The sequence below is a fragment of the Miscanthus floridulus genome, chromosome 18, assembly GCF_019320115.1.
Source record: "Miscanthus floridulus cultivar M001 chromosome 18, ASM1932011v1, whole genome shotgun sequence".
In the NCBI taxonomy this organism is placed as follows: Eukaryota; Viridiplantae; Streptophyta; class Magnoliopsida; order Poales; family Poaceae; genus Miscanthus; species Miscanthus floridulus.
In genome coordinates, this window is record NC_089597.1 from 870,755 (window position 1) to 887,989 (window position 17,235).

Consider the following 17,235-nt stretch of genomic DNA (forward strand, 5'->3'; position numbering starts at 1 on the left):
GGTTGTTAGCACCCGCGCCGTCGACAACTGTGTGACTGTAGCAAGTGGGATGAATGGCACGGGCAAAGCCAACCACCGGGGTCAGCTCCACTGATCATCACAAAAGTATCTACTAGCGATCAGCGAATCTATATAAGATTTGCTAAAATTTATAAGGATCAGCTGACCCCATTAACTCCACGTATAGCTTTGCTCCTGATGAATGGATGATACGACAAAATCCAGTAGGGGCAAGCCCTCCTGTTTCACTCAAAAAAAAATGGATGATACGACTAATGTTATGAAGGGGCATTGAACAGTAGCTCGCAACAGAGAGATTTACTTGCATTGCATTGGACAACTTCATTACAGACCTATACTCCTTTTAGAAGATTACAACTTCACTTTCTAGCAACCAAGAAGAAACCTGTCACGCCCTTCGTTTTTTTTCCCCCTCCGGGCGGCCAGGCCAAGTAGGGAAGCTTCAAGCTTGTAAATAAGTTCAAACTAAGAAACTATACATAGTACTAACTTACAACTGTGTGGAACCAGCCGGCCGCCTGTTCGCTGCAGCTCACCAGAATGAAGAATGATCCACACGTCTGCTCACCAGAATATCGCCTCCCATCACATAGCGGAATCTTGCATCAGCTGCCATAGCCTTTGTAAAACCAAGGCATGACATACTTTATTTGCCCATGTAGTAGTGAAGTACTAGCAACGGGTAACTACGTTTTGCCCTTTTTAGCTGTTTTGTTTCGTGGGATTGAGCCAGGAGTTTAGCAGGTTCTAAGCTATATATATCTGGACCCGGCCAATCACTCACCAAAACAAGCATTTCCTTACGCGCCATCGGCAGTGAGGAACAGAAAGGCCACGAGGGGCACAGTAATAAAGAGAAGCAGAAGCGCGAAACCCAGAGCAACGGACAACCAGAAACCCGCTCGGGAGAAGACGACCGCAGCCGGCTGCAACGTCATGTGGAGGGCGACGGGGAGGATGACGCCCACGACGAAGAGGTAGGCCGTCGGAAGGGTGAGGAGGATGGCGGCGACGGCCATGTCGAGGACAGGGCTGCGCGCGGTGGCCGCGTCCAGGAAATGGAGGACCGGCTTCAGGACTTCGCGGCAGCCGAGAGCGATGTAGAAGGCCGCCATTGCCACCTCTGGGACTGGGAGGTCGGCCGCCATGTGTACCCGGAAGGGAGCAAAGCGAGCTGCTGCTGTCACCTCCGAGCTGAAGGCAGCCAGCTAGCTGGAGCAGTGATGAGAGGAGACTGGAGAGTGAATGATTGGGAGCTATAATGCTCGGTTACCACGGCCTAGGCTTGCTTAAATAGAAATAGCCCTTGTTTAGTTCCAGGAAGTTAGAATTTGGAGCTACTGTAGCACCTTCGTTTTTATTTGGTAATTAGTGTTCAAACATGGACTAATTAGGCTCAAAACGTTCGTCTCGCAATTTTCCACCAAACTATGCAATTATTTTTTTTTCATCTACATTTAATACTCCATGCACGAGCCGCAAACATTCGATGTGACAAGTACTGTAGCACTTTTTTAGAAGTTGGAGTCCAACTAAACAAGGGCATAGCTGATGGAGACATCGGACGCTGCTTCCCTTAAGTAGAATTATCTGATGGAGACAGGGTGGTCAGTGGTGCTACAAATGGCTGGTGTAAGAAATATGAACCTGATTTTGTTTTTTTTATGAACCTGATTTTGTGATCGATTGACAACATAACTATTAGAACTAATATTTTTTACTAGTATATACAAGCTACTTAGTCTAATGCAAGAGGTGAACTTGAACTAAGATAAAGTTTGAGAGAAATATCGGAGATCGTAGAAGACAAGTAAGAAGACATCAAGGAAAAAAAATACTCGGACAAATGCACCTAAAGAAATGCACTCAGAGCAGCGACAGAGAACTCCGGTGAGCACCGAAGTGCTCAAACAGTTTCTAACAGCTAGTTGAGTTGGTTGGGCTATATATGCCCCCATACACGACCATTTGAAGTGTCAGAGATTGTGGAAGCCATAGTTGAGTTGAGGCTCATTGCTTTATACTCGAACTAGCCACCATATGCGATTAAGAGAAGATTAAACGATTAACAAAAGTGTAGGGTTAGTGCTTAGACTAGTTAGAGGCCTCTTTAGCGCTTGCTCTAGGTTTAGACCTGGTGTTTAGTGAGATTTGCATACCTCCAAGCTATCGTTGTTTGCGTGCACCATGTGTTGTGCAATAGGCTGAGGCAGACAGATCGCCTCGGACAGTTCTGTGAAAATCGCCCTGGAGGGGGAGAGCCATGATGCGGCCCCATGTTGTCGTGGAAGAGATTCTCCACGCTGACTCAAAAGCAGGCGCGACATCTCTGGAGATGACAAAGCTGAGACGTCGTTGGAGATGCTGCGTACAAGTGTACAAATATCTCTATTGACCACGAGTGCTCCTGGCCATCACCGATTACAACGAGCAATTTGAATGTTACGGCGAAAGATCAAGCATGAAGTATAGTTCTCAAAACTCAAAAGCACTAAAAATTCCCTCACATATAGAGAAGGAAGATAACCATCCTGACGTACCAGAACAAATAAATAAGGGGCAAAAGCAGAAAAACTGAAAAATTGCAAATCGTGTAGCGCTAGATGTGCATTGTACAGAAGTGATTATACTCGTACATCTGAACAAACAAATTCTGCTTACCTAACTACAGATGAACATCAGTGTATCTACCGACTGTTCCTATTCTAGCCTCCTATATACTTTGGCCGGAACTATGAACCCCAAACCCAGGTCTCGTGTTAAGACAATCAACAATGGACACAGCGAAACCAACTCGACGTGTACCGGACGATCAACAATGCTAACTAACTGCTCCTACAGTGATGTTGTATGCATGGAAATCGAAGAACAAAAAGATTAAAAAAAAACATTGTATGCATGGAAAATTCATAGATTGCATTACATATCAGTTACCCTCGACGATAAGAGAAGTCAGTTCATTTTCCTGTTGACTCCTCAATCTTGACAAAGTAGGGAGGCTCCTTTTGATTCTCTCAGGTAGGAACCTGGAAAGTTTAGGAAATAAAATTCTTTATAGCTACACATTATTTTCTGAGTAGTGGCATAACTAGAATGCTTACAGTAAATAATGCATAGCGATGAAGAAACGTATGGTTGCGATTAAGTTGCAGATTAAAACTTACATGTCGATTCTTTCTGAAATAGCTCGGCGCACAGAAGAGTTTAGCCCATAAGCAATGGAATTGAATAGGCCCTAGATAAAACAGAAAACATCAAAATATCCACACACAAAAAAAAGAGAAGTAAACCATGGAATATAGTAGTGTGTCAATCAAACAAAACACTTATATGCATAACTTCATAGCCTATATAGGAAAATAAATGGATGTGTGCATTTAAGTAGGAGTAGGCATGGAAGAATAAAGCAAAAAGGTGCACTAGAGTTATCATGGACTTATAATTGGTGCATTTGGAAGAAAGCTAGATGGCAAAGGGGGTATTGCTTATGATAATGAAGGATTGAAGTCACAAATCTATTTTATGCATCCATTTCCGTAAGAAAGCACAAGAGTGGTTAGACCTCCAGCCCTCCCATTCACTCATTCAGAGCTAATTACTTATGGGGACAGGAGAAAAAAATTGAAGCAATGTGGAGGCCTCTTACTCAAGCCCCTTTATGATAATTATGCCCACAATATGTAGGTAGCCTTAGTTTTTATATAAAAGTTCATGGTGCGCTATTTCAGTAACATTTAGTATCAAAACACAAGCATTAAGAGACTCACCATAAGTCCAGCAAACCCAACATCAAGAAAGGAGAGCCAAAATATCTTGTGCCCAGGATTGGCAAAGTCATAAAGACGATTGATAGTTGCAAATGCCCATGAACCGATTAGAATTAGAGGATAATAACCCCATCGGTTAAATGCCTGCAAAAACAATCAATCATGTATGGCTCAAATAAACTTTTATCCACTTGTTTTTGCACAATATAATGAACAGCTGTATAGAGGTAATTAGGACAGAAAGGGGCATGATAGAGAAAGTTGAGTACACTCAATAACATTTTCATCAAAAGAACTGGTATATTGTTTGTTCTCAGTTTATCTACAATCCCCGTCTAAAAAAATGTTTATCTACAATCCCAGATGTATAAAATTTACGAGAGCAAGTAAGCTATCTTTGGAAGTAAAAAAGGACATTGGTAACAATCAATAGGAAAGGGAAAAATACTCCAGCAGAAGCACTGAAGCAGAAACAACGCCAAATATTTGTTGAGGATTTCGTACCTTCCTGTCTGCCCTAATATCAGACTGGTTTGATCGATCACTTATGCCAGCAGCCATCTAAAAAAAATCGTGAGCTTATTAAAATTCAGAACATACAAGCAAAAATAACAGAATGTGCCAAAGAGTTTACAATGAAGGTCACAGTAACCTTCAATCTACAAGGGAGAATTGTTGAGAAAAAGTCTGCTAACCCGTGTTGCATTGTTCAGCATGCGGTTTACTTCATAGTATGTAAACCCATTGTACAAAATGGCACCCCAAAGTGGAAGATAAAAAGTTATTAAGTGTAGGACCTGCAAGTAAGGTCATTTTAGTGAAAGAATTGCTATTATGGTGACAAAATTAGAATTTCAGTTTAAATTCATTGTCTAGCTGAGGACAGTACATAGTCCAAGCAAAATATGTTGGAAATTTGATATAAATAGTAGCCTTAGAATTCAAACATAGATGAGCTTATACAAAAATTGTCTTTACCCAAATATGTCGAACTTCATTTAGCATAACTCTCAGAGAAGTGACACATACTACTAATGGTTGTGTAATAAACTAATAATCAAGGAAAAAACTCAGAGAGAACAAAAGGTCACATGCCTTTGCCATGCTTCCCTGCTGGATCCAGCACCAGGTACCTGGTCTTCCGTAGTCACTTCCTATCGAACGTAGTACAGTGGTAGCTAGTGAAGTTCCTGGAGAAATAAATAAATGAAAACTTGAAACCTTTTAAACTGATTTTGAAAGCTAACACAGTGACATACTGACACAAGGCTTCCAAAGTAAGTCATTAAAATAGTGATCTATTGCTAAAAATGGAGTATGCCTACCTACAGTACATCAGATAAAAGCTTCTAAACAGACATAAGAGAGAACAGCTACATATTGGTCCCAAGATAAGATGATGCAACCAAACTATAAAATTAAAAGAAACATATACATGAAAGATGCAGATAAAGGCAACAATAATGAAAACAAAGTTCCATTTGAGCATGCTGATCTGCAACAAAATATCCAGGGATGGGACACTCAAATTGGACAGAATCTGTAGCCTGAGATACTAAACATATTAACAATTAAATAAATTCAACAGTTATAGACATGGGTGCAGATTATGGACAGGCAAATGGATTGGAACTTGCAAGCTTAGCTTCTTACAAGGCATAGAAAGCCCCAAAAAGTAACAGAAGAATCTGATGAAAATAGGTACATGCATCACGTCTAAATAATTTCTAAAGGAATATGATAACCTATGTGTTAGCAAACAGAGGCAACATAATACATCAAACATATATAAATGGTGTGGACAATTTTAGCTTTTGTCAAGAACATTGATTCATATGGATACAAAATTGTTATTTTTTTCAACACAAGGTCTCTCCAGAAACTGTTATCTAACTTGTCAGATTACTTAATTTGGAACATATAAGTTCAAACAAAGGCAAGTACGTAATCAAAAGTTTGCATACTCCACACATATAAGTGGAAAATAGATCCAAATTCTTCAACATCAGTTTTGTGTTTTACAACTGCGATGCAGAGTGAATGCTATGGTGGTTGTCCATAGAAAAGAAGCCACGCAGAAGAAATGGGCACTGTAGTCATGTGCAAAGCAGTAAAATGCATTCGATGGCCCCCTGCAACATAAGGAAACATGGTTAAGAAATGTTTTACCACGAGTACATAACCAAACTATGCATTCAGATGCAAAGAGAAATGGGAGAAAGAATAGTCTGGTGTTATTTTCTTAAACAAAAACAATTATTCTGTTTTAATCCTGGCATTAATATTTCTTAGTAAGCAGAATACAAGGTTATTAACGGTTCAAATTACTTGGCCATGATTTGAATAATAAGCACAATGATTCTGGCAGGCTGTTAATAGCAAAAGTAAATTAACACTAAGCATGAAACTGAGGAAGTATTTGTGTGCAGCAGAAGAAATACAACATACCTCAGTATAGTGAATAAGCTGCAAAACATATCCTGCAATTCAGGACAAAGTTATCAGAAAATATGCAACAGCTAGAGCAATAGTAATAATGAACAAACCAAGCTTCAGCTAATGTTTCCATGTGTCAGCTAAGCAGCTAGACATGTAATATCATTTTTCTCAAAAGCAAACTACTAGTTGTCAAGTGATGAACTAGATAAACTAGATAAGTAGGTGCTCATCATGCCCATTGGTATCAATGTTCAACAAAACAAAAAATATGACGGCAGCTGTTTCCATATTTAAGAATGAACTATGAACTATATATATGAAAAAATATGCTCCCATCTAGTGATCTAGCTCTATCGAATTAGCACATGTGCTGCTGCAACAAACCGTAGACTCATATGGCCTTAAATATCATACTTTAACTACTGGAATTTGAATGTATTTCAAACAAAATCCAAGTGCAAAATGTGCTATGACGAACACTAGACTAAGACTATCACACAACTGTTGAAATTTACCTCGTAGGTGAAAATTGACGATTGTATGCACATTTCTGAAGATCCAGATCCCTACTTACTGATAGCACCAGAATACCAGATTCTCGAGAACTAATTCAACTAATATGCAAAAAAGTAACACACCCATCTTCTAAAACTAAGAATATGAACCACCAAATGCGCACAATTGGTACGCAAATTAATGAAACACAGCGCACAGATCGCACCACGAGCTTCTAATTTGAAATAACAACCGCGGTACATCGCACAACTAGCGGCTCAAACCCAAAAAACCCCGAAGAGCACCGAGATTCGAGCAGGCCACTCACCGAGACGGCTAGGTAGAAGACGAGCTTGAAGGAGAACTTGCGGAGCTCGCGGAAGAGGAGGTAGCAGAGCACGATGAAGGAGGAGCCCGCCAGCAAGAGCGCCGCGGCGCCGGTGCCCACGGCGTCGAGGATCTAGCGGTCCCACAGTGCCTGGCTCATCGCCACCGACGCCGCCGCGGCCACGGCCGGAGCCATCAGTGGTCGCCCTCACCGGCGGCGATCTATGCGGTGGTGGGGAATGGTGGCAAGGGGAACTGGAGAAGTGAAAACGGCCGGTGGGAGTCGTTGGTTGCTGGGCTGGATTGGGTTGGGAGTTGTGACCCCGAGAGCGCCTTCACCGCGAAGCTAGCGTGTTATTATTTGGGCTTGCTTGGTAGTTGTTCGTATGGGCTGTAACTGCGTCCGTTATGGGCTTGTATTAAGCGCCGTGGACCCAGTAGCCCACATATTCTACACCCTTTTTTTCCACGAGCGTGGCCAAGTGTTACATGCGTAAGTGCTATAAGATCCACTAAAAAAAAGTAAGTGCTAAGATCATTTTGCTGTTTCGTTAACAGTCGATCAAAAGAAACTCCAGCAGTAGTCCCTAAATTAGGATCATCGTTTTTTATTTGAGAGCTCCTTCTACTTTTGAATGTTTTGTTATTTGATTTCAACTCCAGAAGTAGCTCCAAATTAGGGTCCCTACTTCATTTTTTCTCTCTCTTACTCCGTGTATTCTATCCCTTTGATCCGACATAAATTTAAACAAAAATGTTACCAGTTCATACAAATGACTATTGTTTAACTGCTTGAATTGAAACATGACAATTCAAATTTAAATTCGAGTTAAAATGGCATGGTCCTCGCAAGACATAGCCCATCAGAACATAAAAGTTCACAAACATGAAACATAGGAGGAATCAATTAGCTCCTCATTGGTATCATTAGCCTCACTACCTCCATCCAATGCACCACTTGATCCGCACAAGCTATTGTTCAATGATGTCATGTCGTTTTAGATGCTCTATGTCAATTTTTAGATGGTTTGGCTGAATTTTAGGAAAAGGAAAAACAACTCATATATTTCTACAGGATCACACGACTCTTCTCCATCTTCACAGCTCCAGGAAACGAATATATACGGAGTATGTACTAGCTGCTTGTATCACCTTTGTTGTTTTGCTCACTAAAGCATCTCACGATGTGGAGGTTGAAATTTTATATTGGGACAGGCTAGCGCCCGGACGTCCGGCCCAAAGCCCGCTTCCGAACGCTGCTCCCCGCGCCTGCTCTGTGCCGCACGCCCCACTCGCTAGGGTTCCGCGCCACTCGAACGACTTGCGCCCACCCATGCTGCACGCCCCCCATGTGGGCCCATGTCGCCCGAACATCACCAGCATAGAGAAGAGGAGGAGACACTGAGGCGAGATAGCAGAAGACGAGGAGAGAGATGCAACACCTAACTTTCGAAACATCCAGATACAACACTTGCAATATACGTATGAAGACAGATGAAATGTTTGGAACATGCATCTGAAACACTTGCAAAAAAACACATGAAAACACTTGAAAAATATTGCAACACATATGCAACATCCAGATAAAACACTTGCAATATATGTGTGAAACATATGCAACATCTAGATAAACACACTTGCAACATACGTCTAAAAACATATGAAACATTGGGAACAAACATTTGCAACATAAGTGTACAACCATGCAACATATGCAACATCCCGATCTACTTTTGCAATATACATACAAAACCCTTTGCAACATACCTCTAAAACATACACTTGCAACATTCGCTTTGCGCAATATCACCTTGCTGCTTGGAAGAATGGAGCTTGTCAGTGTGGAGCTCGACACCGGCGCGAAGCTCGATGCCATAGAGTGAAAGGAGGTCGCTGATGCCTGTGATGGACCACCAACGAAAGAAGGCCCGAGATGCGGCGGTCGTCGAGGCAGCTCGTGAGGCGGTCGCTGAAGGTGGCGAGGTAGCTCCCCACGAGTAGCACGATGCGGCAGCTGGAGTGAAGGTTGACGGAGTCCCCAGAGCCGGGGTCAAGCGTGTAGGCACGCGCGTTGGCCGGGAGCAGGCCGCGCAGGAAGCCCTGGAGGCGGAGCTCGTCGTACGCGGTGGTGACAGGCAGTGATGAGGTGGAGTCTGGGCGGGCGAGCAGGAGCAGGAGCGACGCCGCGAGGAGGGCGGCGCGCCATCGCGGGTTCATTGTGCGGGTTAGAGACCAGGGAGCGGAGCCGTGGAGGCCTAGAGGGCGGAGGGGTACCGGAGAGACGTGTTTGGGCGGCAGAACAATCCGGAATGAGAGAGTCGGGTTGTTGAAATGTCGAGATGGACCACTGCAGTTGACTAGGCCGCCTGTCCGCGGGCCCAGCAAGGAGGAGTCGGACAGGACATCCTGAGCCAGCATTATCGTTTTATATTCCGTAGTAAATATAAAAAAATCAGCTCACAACGCAATGCACTGTCAAGTCCATGATCCACACATCATCAGCTCCAACGCTTCTGATCCAATCACCTAAGTCTGCGACGAAAAGATCTATCTATTTCATATTGTCAAAGGCAGTGTGCTTGCTTTTCCGACCCTTCGCAAACTTGGCTGATGTTAGGGGCCAGCAGCCCATTGACCGGGCTTTATTTTTCGGAAGTAAGTTGACCGAACTTCATCATCTTGCATACTTAAAGCATTGACAGGGGCACAAAGCATCATCAGATCAATGAAGTTATGAAGAGAAAAATCATTCAGAATAATTTATAGACCTTCTGGCAAATCATGATGAAGAAGTAGTTTAGATAAGCTACTATAAGGCGGGTGGATATGTACAATATTTAATTTCTTCTCGTGTAATATGAAGTTTATCACTAAACATGTTTATAGTATAACACAAGGGTGAGAGTTTATCTCAGAAGAAGTCATCACTCGTCAATCATATCGTCCAGCACAGCCTGTACATATGCAGTCCAGTTCTTAAAAATTTGCTGTGCTCTTAGCACAAGAGTTGACGAAACCATTTTTCTAGAGAGAATTGACGAAACCACGCACTTCGCTCCTTACGCTGGCGTTGGCGTCCATCAAACTAATTAAGTCACAGAGTAGTAGTACGAGCTAGCTATATAATTAGAACACACCTGCAAGCAAAGCTAGGACGCCGAAAGCTGCCTCACGCGTACCTTCTTCCAGCGGCACCATATAGCAACGAAATCGAGGCAGGAGTGACCCAGAGATCAATCAGCTTCTTCCTGGTCTTCTGCTAGGCGTTGAGGCAGGGAGCGAGGTGCGAGCCAGGAGATCAGATCAGCCATGCAGTTCCGCCTGGCGCAGAAGCGGAGGGCGTACTCCCCCGGGGCGGCGGCGTCGCAGCCGAACAGCGGACGGAGGAAGAAGAGGATGGCGGTGGTGAGGCTCGGTGGCGAAGGGAGGAAGAGGAGGTTCTTCGGGGTGCTGCGGACGCGCCTGCGCCTGCGGTGGCCGTGGCCGTGGCTCGCGGCGGTGTACCGGCGCGCGCTGCGGCGGCTAAGGGCCAGCTACGAGCAGGCCCTGCGCGAACTCGTCGAGGGCAACGTGCTCGTGGGCGCGCTGCACGCGCCCGCCGGCGTCGACTGCACCCACGCCGCATCCTTCGGGCCCCTGGCCACCGTCGGGTTCTGAACTCCGGTAGATCGACCAGCTGGTGATCGGGCATGCATGGCTTTGATTAGCATGTGGGCAAATAAATGTGTGGGGCAGGTTTGAGCCTTTGAGGCCATCTTTTTGTGTACGAATGTTTGTGCATGGACATGTACATAAACACGTGTAGTGTAACTGCGTTTCAATCTGTTTTTAACTTAATTTCTTCATCTTTGCGGGATCGACTTTTATACCTTTATATTCTCTTTTGATGAACACTTTACAAAAGTAAGACAAGAGCTTGAGGCGTGTTAATGTTAAGGCACTAAACGCTAAAGTTAACTGCTACTACATGGGAAGGGGCACGAGAAATAGTGGTGGGAGTTGATGGAGAGAGTTAAGGTGAAAATTTAATTTTTAGTCCCAGTAGCCTGTTTTGGTTGGTCCAGGGAAATAAGAGAGGGAGTTGAAGAAGAAATTCATATCCCCTATTTGGTGTGGGAGGTTAGAGTGAAAATTATATGATATAAGTCATGATGGACAATGAGGATGTATTTATGTTTTATTAAGAGCATAATTCTCATCCAATTATCTCCCCTCTCCGAGGGAATTGATTGGTGAAAGTTGGCCCTCTAAACTCTCGTTCCCCTCCCCACCAAAACTCTCACTCTCACAAAACAAACAAAAGATTTCTAATCTCTTACCTCCAAAATTCCATTCCCTCCGTTCAACTACCCCCAACCAAACGTGCCGCTAGTGAAATCAACGAACTTAGAACACAAGACTTGAGGCACATTTTTTTCAATGAATAGCATCTTGAGACGTGTTTAGTTTGGAATTTTGTTCTATGTTCGTTCTTGTAATAAGGTTGTGCATGGGCAAAATTGTTGGCTATCCTATTTTAGAAGGGGCAGCAAGAGGTATTCCCCATACATAAAAAAATCATAGGGAAGAATAACAAATACAACCCCACCCCAACCCTCAATCACTATTGGCTGGCAATTGCTAGCTATCTAAAGACTCTACTAACACTGAACACCCTCTAACTCTACTTAGATGCCTAAAACTTGACTTCAATGATGGAGCTGGTGCATCTCCACTCCTATGAGGATATGACCACTATATAAGCACCTAAGCAACCTCAAACTTGGCTTATGTAAGTTCACACAAGTGAACATAAAATGCTTGATTAGCAGAAATCTCGATTCCATGCTTAATTATATAATAAACTTGATAAGCACATGATGCGGTATAAAATAAGTACCTAATCAATGATGATTTGGTCCATCCAGATTCCTTCCCATATCTCATGGTCATTAGCAAATGACTCTACAGCTACACATGCAAGTTGAACATTTGAAAGAAATGAAGAATGCAATATGAAAATACAATTAATTAGTGAGCAAAGATAATTCTTGGGAATAAAACATATCACTTGCTCAATTGGTATGCGAAGTCTAGAATCAACAACAATGTCATCATCATTAAGTAGAACATGAGATTTTCAAGGAGAGGATTGCTAACTTCAACACCTACTACTAAAGTATATATGGCTGCACCATTTACACTACTAGCTCCTATCCCCATTGCTGATTGTTCTTCGATACCAATTGTCTTGTGTTCATGAACAAAAGGTTGGCTTGATCTTGGTTGTATACTAGGTGAAGAAGAAGGAGAAAAAATTAATCCTAGCCATCTTCCTTCTAAAATTCTAATGTGATGAACCACCTAATTAATTAAGCTAAACTATGCTGTCACCAATGATCGACTCAGTGTAACCTAGTTAACCATGCATGCCTTGAAAACACACTATTCGTGTGTCCCACTAACAAATAATTACAAAGGTTAATTATCATACACAGTCAGAATCAAATCTTTAACACATGAAAAATATTTATGCTCACAACACAAGTTGTCCAAACATCATAGTCATATTACACGTAGTTCTCAAGTAAAATAATTAAGATGCAACATGGGCGCCCATGCACAACCCAGCATTTCTAACAAGAGGTAACCACTATCCCAGCTAGGGAAAGGCTCCTAGGGATAGAAGTAGGTACATGTTGATATAGGCTCACTTGCAACAACTACTTCGTAAACGGTAAAATGGTAAGTATGAAAATGTACTACATAGGATTTAAGAAAGGAGAAGCAAGGTAAAGACATAGTACATTTCCATAAAGAGCATTAGAACACGATTTAAAGTGAGCCTATGACTTAGCAAAGCTTTCATTAGGTTTAAGCATATAGAAAACATATGTAAGCATGAGGGGCGAGCTTAATCTTATTCAAGCCATCATGTCGATGGCTCTTCACCATGTAAGAGTGATATTTATCCTTTTTGGGCGAAGTCTAGGAAACATTGCAAAAAGTAGGCTAGGTCGGGTTTGGCAGGCAACACCGGCGAAGTGTTGTTTCGTGACTCGAGACCTCTAGCTCTTTGAGACGTAGGACTAATCTTTGCATCAATAAATGTCATAAAGTTCGATTTCAAGATGTATTTAAACAGATGATGTCATCGTTGTATAAATTACAGAAAACATATATAAGCATGAGGGGCGAGCTTAATCTTATTCAAGCCATCATGTTGATGGCTCTTCACCGTGTAAGAGTGATATTTATCCTTTTTGGGCGAAGTCTGGGAAACATTGCAAAAAGTAGGCTAGGTCGGGTTTGGTAGGCAACACCGGCGAAGTGTTGTTTCGTGACTCGAGACCTCTAGCTCTTTGAGGCGTAGGACTAATCTTTGCATCAACAAATGCCATAAAAGTTCTATTTCAAGATGTATTTAAACAGATGATGTCATCGTTGTATAAATCTTTGATCTGTAAATCGTCGTTGTTTTTATTATGAATATATTCTGTAATAAATCTAATGATACCATGGTTATTAAAGTGATATAACAAAGGGTGACGACTGATTGTCACCTTTGCCGACGCTTTGCCACTCAAAACAAAATGCAAAATGTTGTAAAAAAATTAGCAGGGCAGAGCTATGAATGGACTGTAGAGGTCTAGAGGATGCGTAGAGGATGGAGAAAAAGGAGGAGGGAAAAAAGAAAGAAAGGAGGACTTGTAAGAAGTGGGCTAGCCCGGGCGACAAACCCACCAGGCCACCACACAGGACGCAGCCCAATCCCCTCGGCCGTCGCCGCCCTAGCTCTTGCCGCCGCTCCCCTGTCTCGTCTCGTCTGTCGTCTCCAGTCTCCACACTCCAGCGCCGCCACTCCCCTCTCTCGTCTCCCGCGCCACCGCTCTCCTCCTTCCCGTTCTCCAGCACCGCCGTTGCAACTCCGCTCCTCTCCCTCGTGCTTCCCTCTCTCCTTCTCCTCTCTGCCGCTTCCCCTCCCTCCCTGAACCACTCCACGCCCCGTCAGATCGACCGCGACTTGGCGGCGGCTACTTCTCGACGGGCGGCGCGGCAGCAAGGACAACGCGGCGGCACGGGGGTGCTCCTGCTTCTGCTTCCTCTCCCGCTTGCTGGTGAGAGAAACCTCCCAATCATCTCTCTCGCTCCTGCCGATCCCCCATCGATCTCCAACTTCCTCCCGCTGCCGGTCCTTATGGCGCTCGCCACAAGCGATTTGACGTGATTCAGGCGCCAAAGCAACGTTTATTGGACGCCTCGGCCGTAAGGCGGACGCCATACACATCTAAACCGAGTGAATGCGTTTATTTTCCAAGGATTGAACTCTCATGCCCACCAATTTTGTCCAGCCCTGAGATTACCCATAGGCCTAATTTGTTCCTTTTGAACAAAAATTACAGTAGGAGGTCATTTCATAGTTCGTTGCCCCATGGTGTGTAGGGAGTTTAGGCAACTGTGAAATTAATCTGTTACGATCATGTTCTGATATCCTCACGCCTCTACCAATTGGGCAGTATCATCTTTAAGGTTTGGTCTTGAGGGATAGAAAAACTAACTGGATTTCACTCTGCTGATTTACTATGAACAGATCGGTGCAGTACTGTTCTGTAACTCTATATTTCTGTAGGCATAACCTGTGCTCAAAATCCCTATCAGAAGATGAAGTATTGGATGTATTCTGTGAGTAGTCATAGCATAGGCTTGTGGAAATAATACAGTAGTGGTGCTAAAACCCTGGGTCCTTATATTTATGTATAGCCTCTGGTAATTAGATAAGAGGAGACACGAGACAGTATGTGCATGTATTTCTAATTTGCAGGAGGATTCAGATTTTTAAGTTTCACTGAACTCTTCTGCAGAGCAATCACATTGTTTACATTTCTCAAACTGTAAATAAGCAGAGTATAAAGAAAAGCACTTACCATGGAAACTTAGAACACTGGTTTTCCATAGCACTAGCAGCGTCAAGAATTTGGAAGCACATCATTCCTCAGCCTTACAAAAATAAAACTCATGGCCACATGGAATGATGGACAAGTAAATATTTGTTTGCTTATTGGAAATGATTTATTCCCTGTTTTTCTTTCATTTCTCTCCGGATCTTTCATTGTTAATCATGTTTCTCTATACCTGTACAAATCCTCTGACTTTCTCTAATCCTATGTAGCTGAGCGTTTCAAGCAGAGCTGATGGCTACATCAGAGGCAGTACAAGAGAGTTTGGTGATGGACTACTTACAACCTAGTAAGCCTCGGGTCCTCCTTGCTGCTTCTTGAAGTGTAGCCGCTATAAAATTTGAGAACCTTTGTCGAAGTTTCTCTGAGTGGGCAGATGTCCGAGCCGTGGTCACCACATCATCTTTGCACTTTGTTGATAGATCATCTCTACCAAGTGACATCGTTCTTTACACTGATGATGATGAATGGTCTACCTGGAAGAAGATAGGAGATGAAGTTTTACACATTGAGCTGCGGAAAATGGGCAGATATTATGGTGATTTCTCCATTATCAGCAAATACCCTGGCTAAGGTACCTTTTTCTCTTTGTGGATAGTGAATTAGTTTCATTTTATACAAAAACTGATGCTAGATTATTCTGTTCAGATTGCCGGTGGGTTATGTGACAACCTCTTGACATGCATCGTGAGAGCGTGGGACTACAACAAACCGCTCTCTGTTGCCCCAGCTATGAACACATTAATGTGGAACAACCCATTCACAGAGCGTCATCTTCAGACGATCAACCAACTGGGCATAATCTTGACCCCCCCCAGTTACCAAAAGGTTGGCTTGCGGCGATTACGGGAATGGTGCAATGGCTGAAACCTCGCAGATCTATACTTCTGTGAGGCTCGCATGCAAGACGCAACCACATGATGGAAGCAGTTCACTTGTGGTTCCTGTCAGTAATAACCGCCCATCTAGCTGATGCAGCGTTTGACCTCTTAATTCTTAAGCTTAGGAATTTGTTTTATCTTCAGTGTGCATCTTGATGTTAGAAGTGTTGTACCAGTTTTTTTTAACCAGAGTTTTAGCGTGTATTGTGATGAGATTGTGGGGAAAAGGTTGTTGTCACGGCGATAAATTCCTCCCAGCTCAGTAATGATAGTGATGATGAGTCTATTCAGTTTGTAATTGTCAGTGGAAGTACTCTTATGCAGTTATGCAGCTGTATTGTCTTTTAGAATATTGAGATTTGGGGGAAAGGCTGTTGTCACAGAGGTAGCTTCCTCCCTGCCCAGTAATGATAGTGATAATTAGTCTATTTCAGTTTTGTAATTTTCAGTGGAAGTACTCTTATGCAGCTGTATCAACGCTGCTGCAAACTTTTCTACCCTCTTTGATACACCTAGTATATATGTTGGAATGACTATCTTGACCATTTGAATGCTTTATTTACTTTGGATCTGCCATTGATGTGCTCCTGTCACTTCTCCATTCTCAGATTCTTGCCTATCTATTTACTGGTGTCGCTGTAAAAAAATATGGATGCTGTGGATGCATATCTTTTCAACTAATTCTGGTCTTCCGAGCACGACGATGATATTTCCATGGAGCTGGTGTTAGGCGCATGACGCTTGTCGGTGTTAGACCGGCGAGCTCTCGACCTAGTGAATTTATACTGCATGTTCCTAATCCCAGATGATGATGCAAAAAGACACAAAGTTTATACTGATTCAGACAATAGGTGTCCTATGTCCAGTCTAAGAGAGCGATCTTGTATTCCTTGCACCGAGGTGCTTGTAGTCGGGGTTTACAAGCAAGGCGAGAGAGGAAACTAGCCCTAGGTCTCTGCATGGAACGGCGTGGGTTGCTTGAGATGTTGATCTCTTGCGGTGAGGAAGTGAATGTGTGTGTGCGTGTTCGTCTATCTCGTATGTCCTCGTCTGTCTGTGCGTGTATGCCTCTCTAGAAATGGCCCCGGTCTCTCCCTTTTATAGTTGAAGGGGGGACGGGGGTGATACATATGTTTGCTACGCGGCATCCTGTGAGCGGAGGTGGCGTTTCCGAGCCCTATAGCTTGTTACTGTGGCGGCATGGTCGACGGAGCGGTCTTTTGTCCTTGATGCACTGGAGCGACGCGCCGGTCACACCCGATCCTGTGCGACGTGGGAGCTCCAGTGATAGCTTGACGCAGGGCATGGCGGACGACGTGTCGTCGCTGTGTGTTGGTAGTGTAAAAAGCCGAGGCTCAGTTGGTGCCG

General features: G+C 43.4%; 1 protein-coding gene and 2 pseudogenes across 1 annotated transcript; 2 read left to right on the forward strand and 1 right to left on the reverse strand.

Moving 5' to 3' along the window:
• Positions 1–2,589: 2,589 nt before the first annotated feature.
• On the reverse strand, positions 2,590–7,361 carry LOC136520137 (G-protein coupled receptor 1-like; annotated as a pseudogene).
• A 2,820-nt stretch (positions 7,362–10,181) lies between these two features.
• On the forward strand, positions 10,182–10,772 carry LOC136520048 (uncharacterized). Its single transcript, XM_066513449.1, has one exon. It carries the CDS (start codon positions 10,359–10,361, stop codon positions 10,704–10,706), a length of 348 nt encoding a protein of 115 aa, XP_066369546.1. The 5' UTR covers positions 10,182–10,358; the 3' UTR covers positions 10,707–10,772.
• A 3,030-nt stretch (positions 10,773–13,802) lies between these two features.
• LOC136520895 (phosphopantothenoylcysteine decarboxylase-like) lies at positions 13,803–16,236 on the forward strand (annotated as a pseudogene).
• The last annotated feature ends 999 nt before the right edge of the window (positions 16,237–17,235 follow it).

What these genes read in the sequence shown, in the direction of transcription:
- LOC136520048 (XM_066513449.1), top strand. Translation starts at nt 10,359, where the DNA reads ATGCAGTTCCGCCTGGCGCAGAAGCGGAGGGCGTACTCCCCCGGGGCG.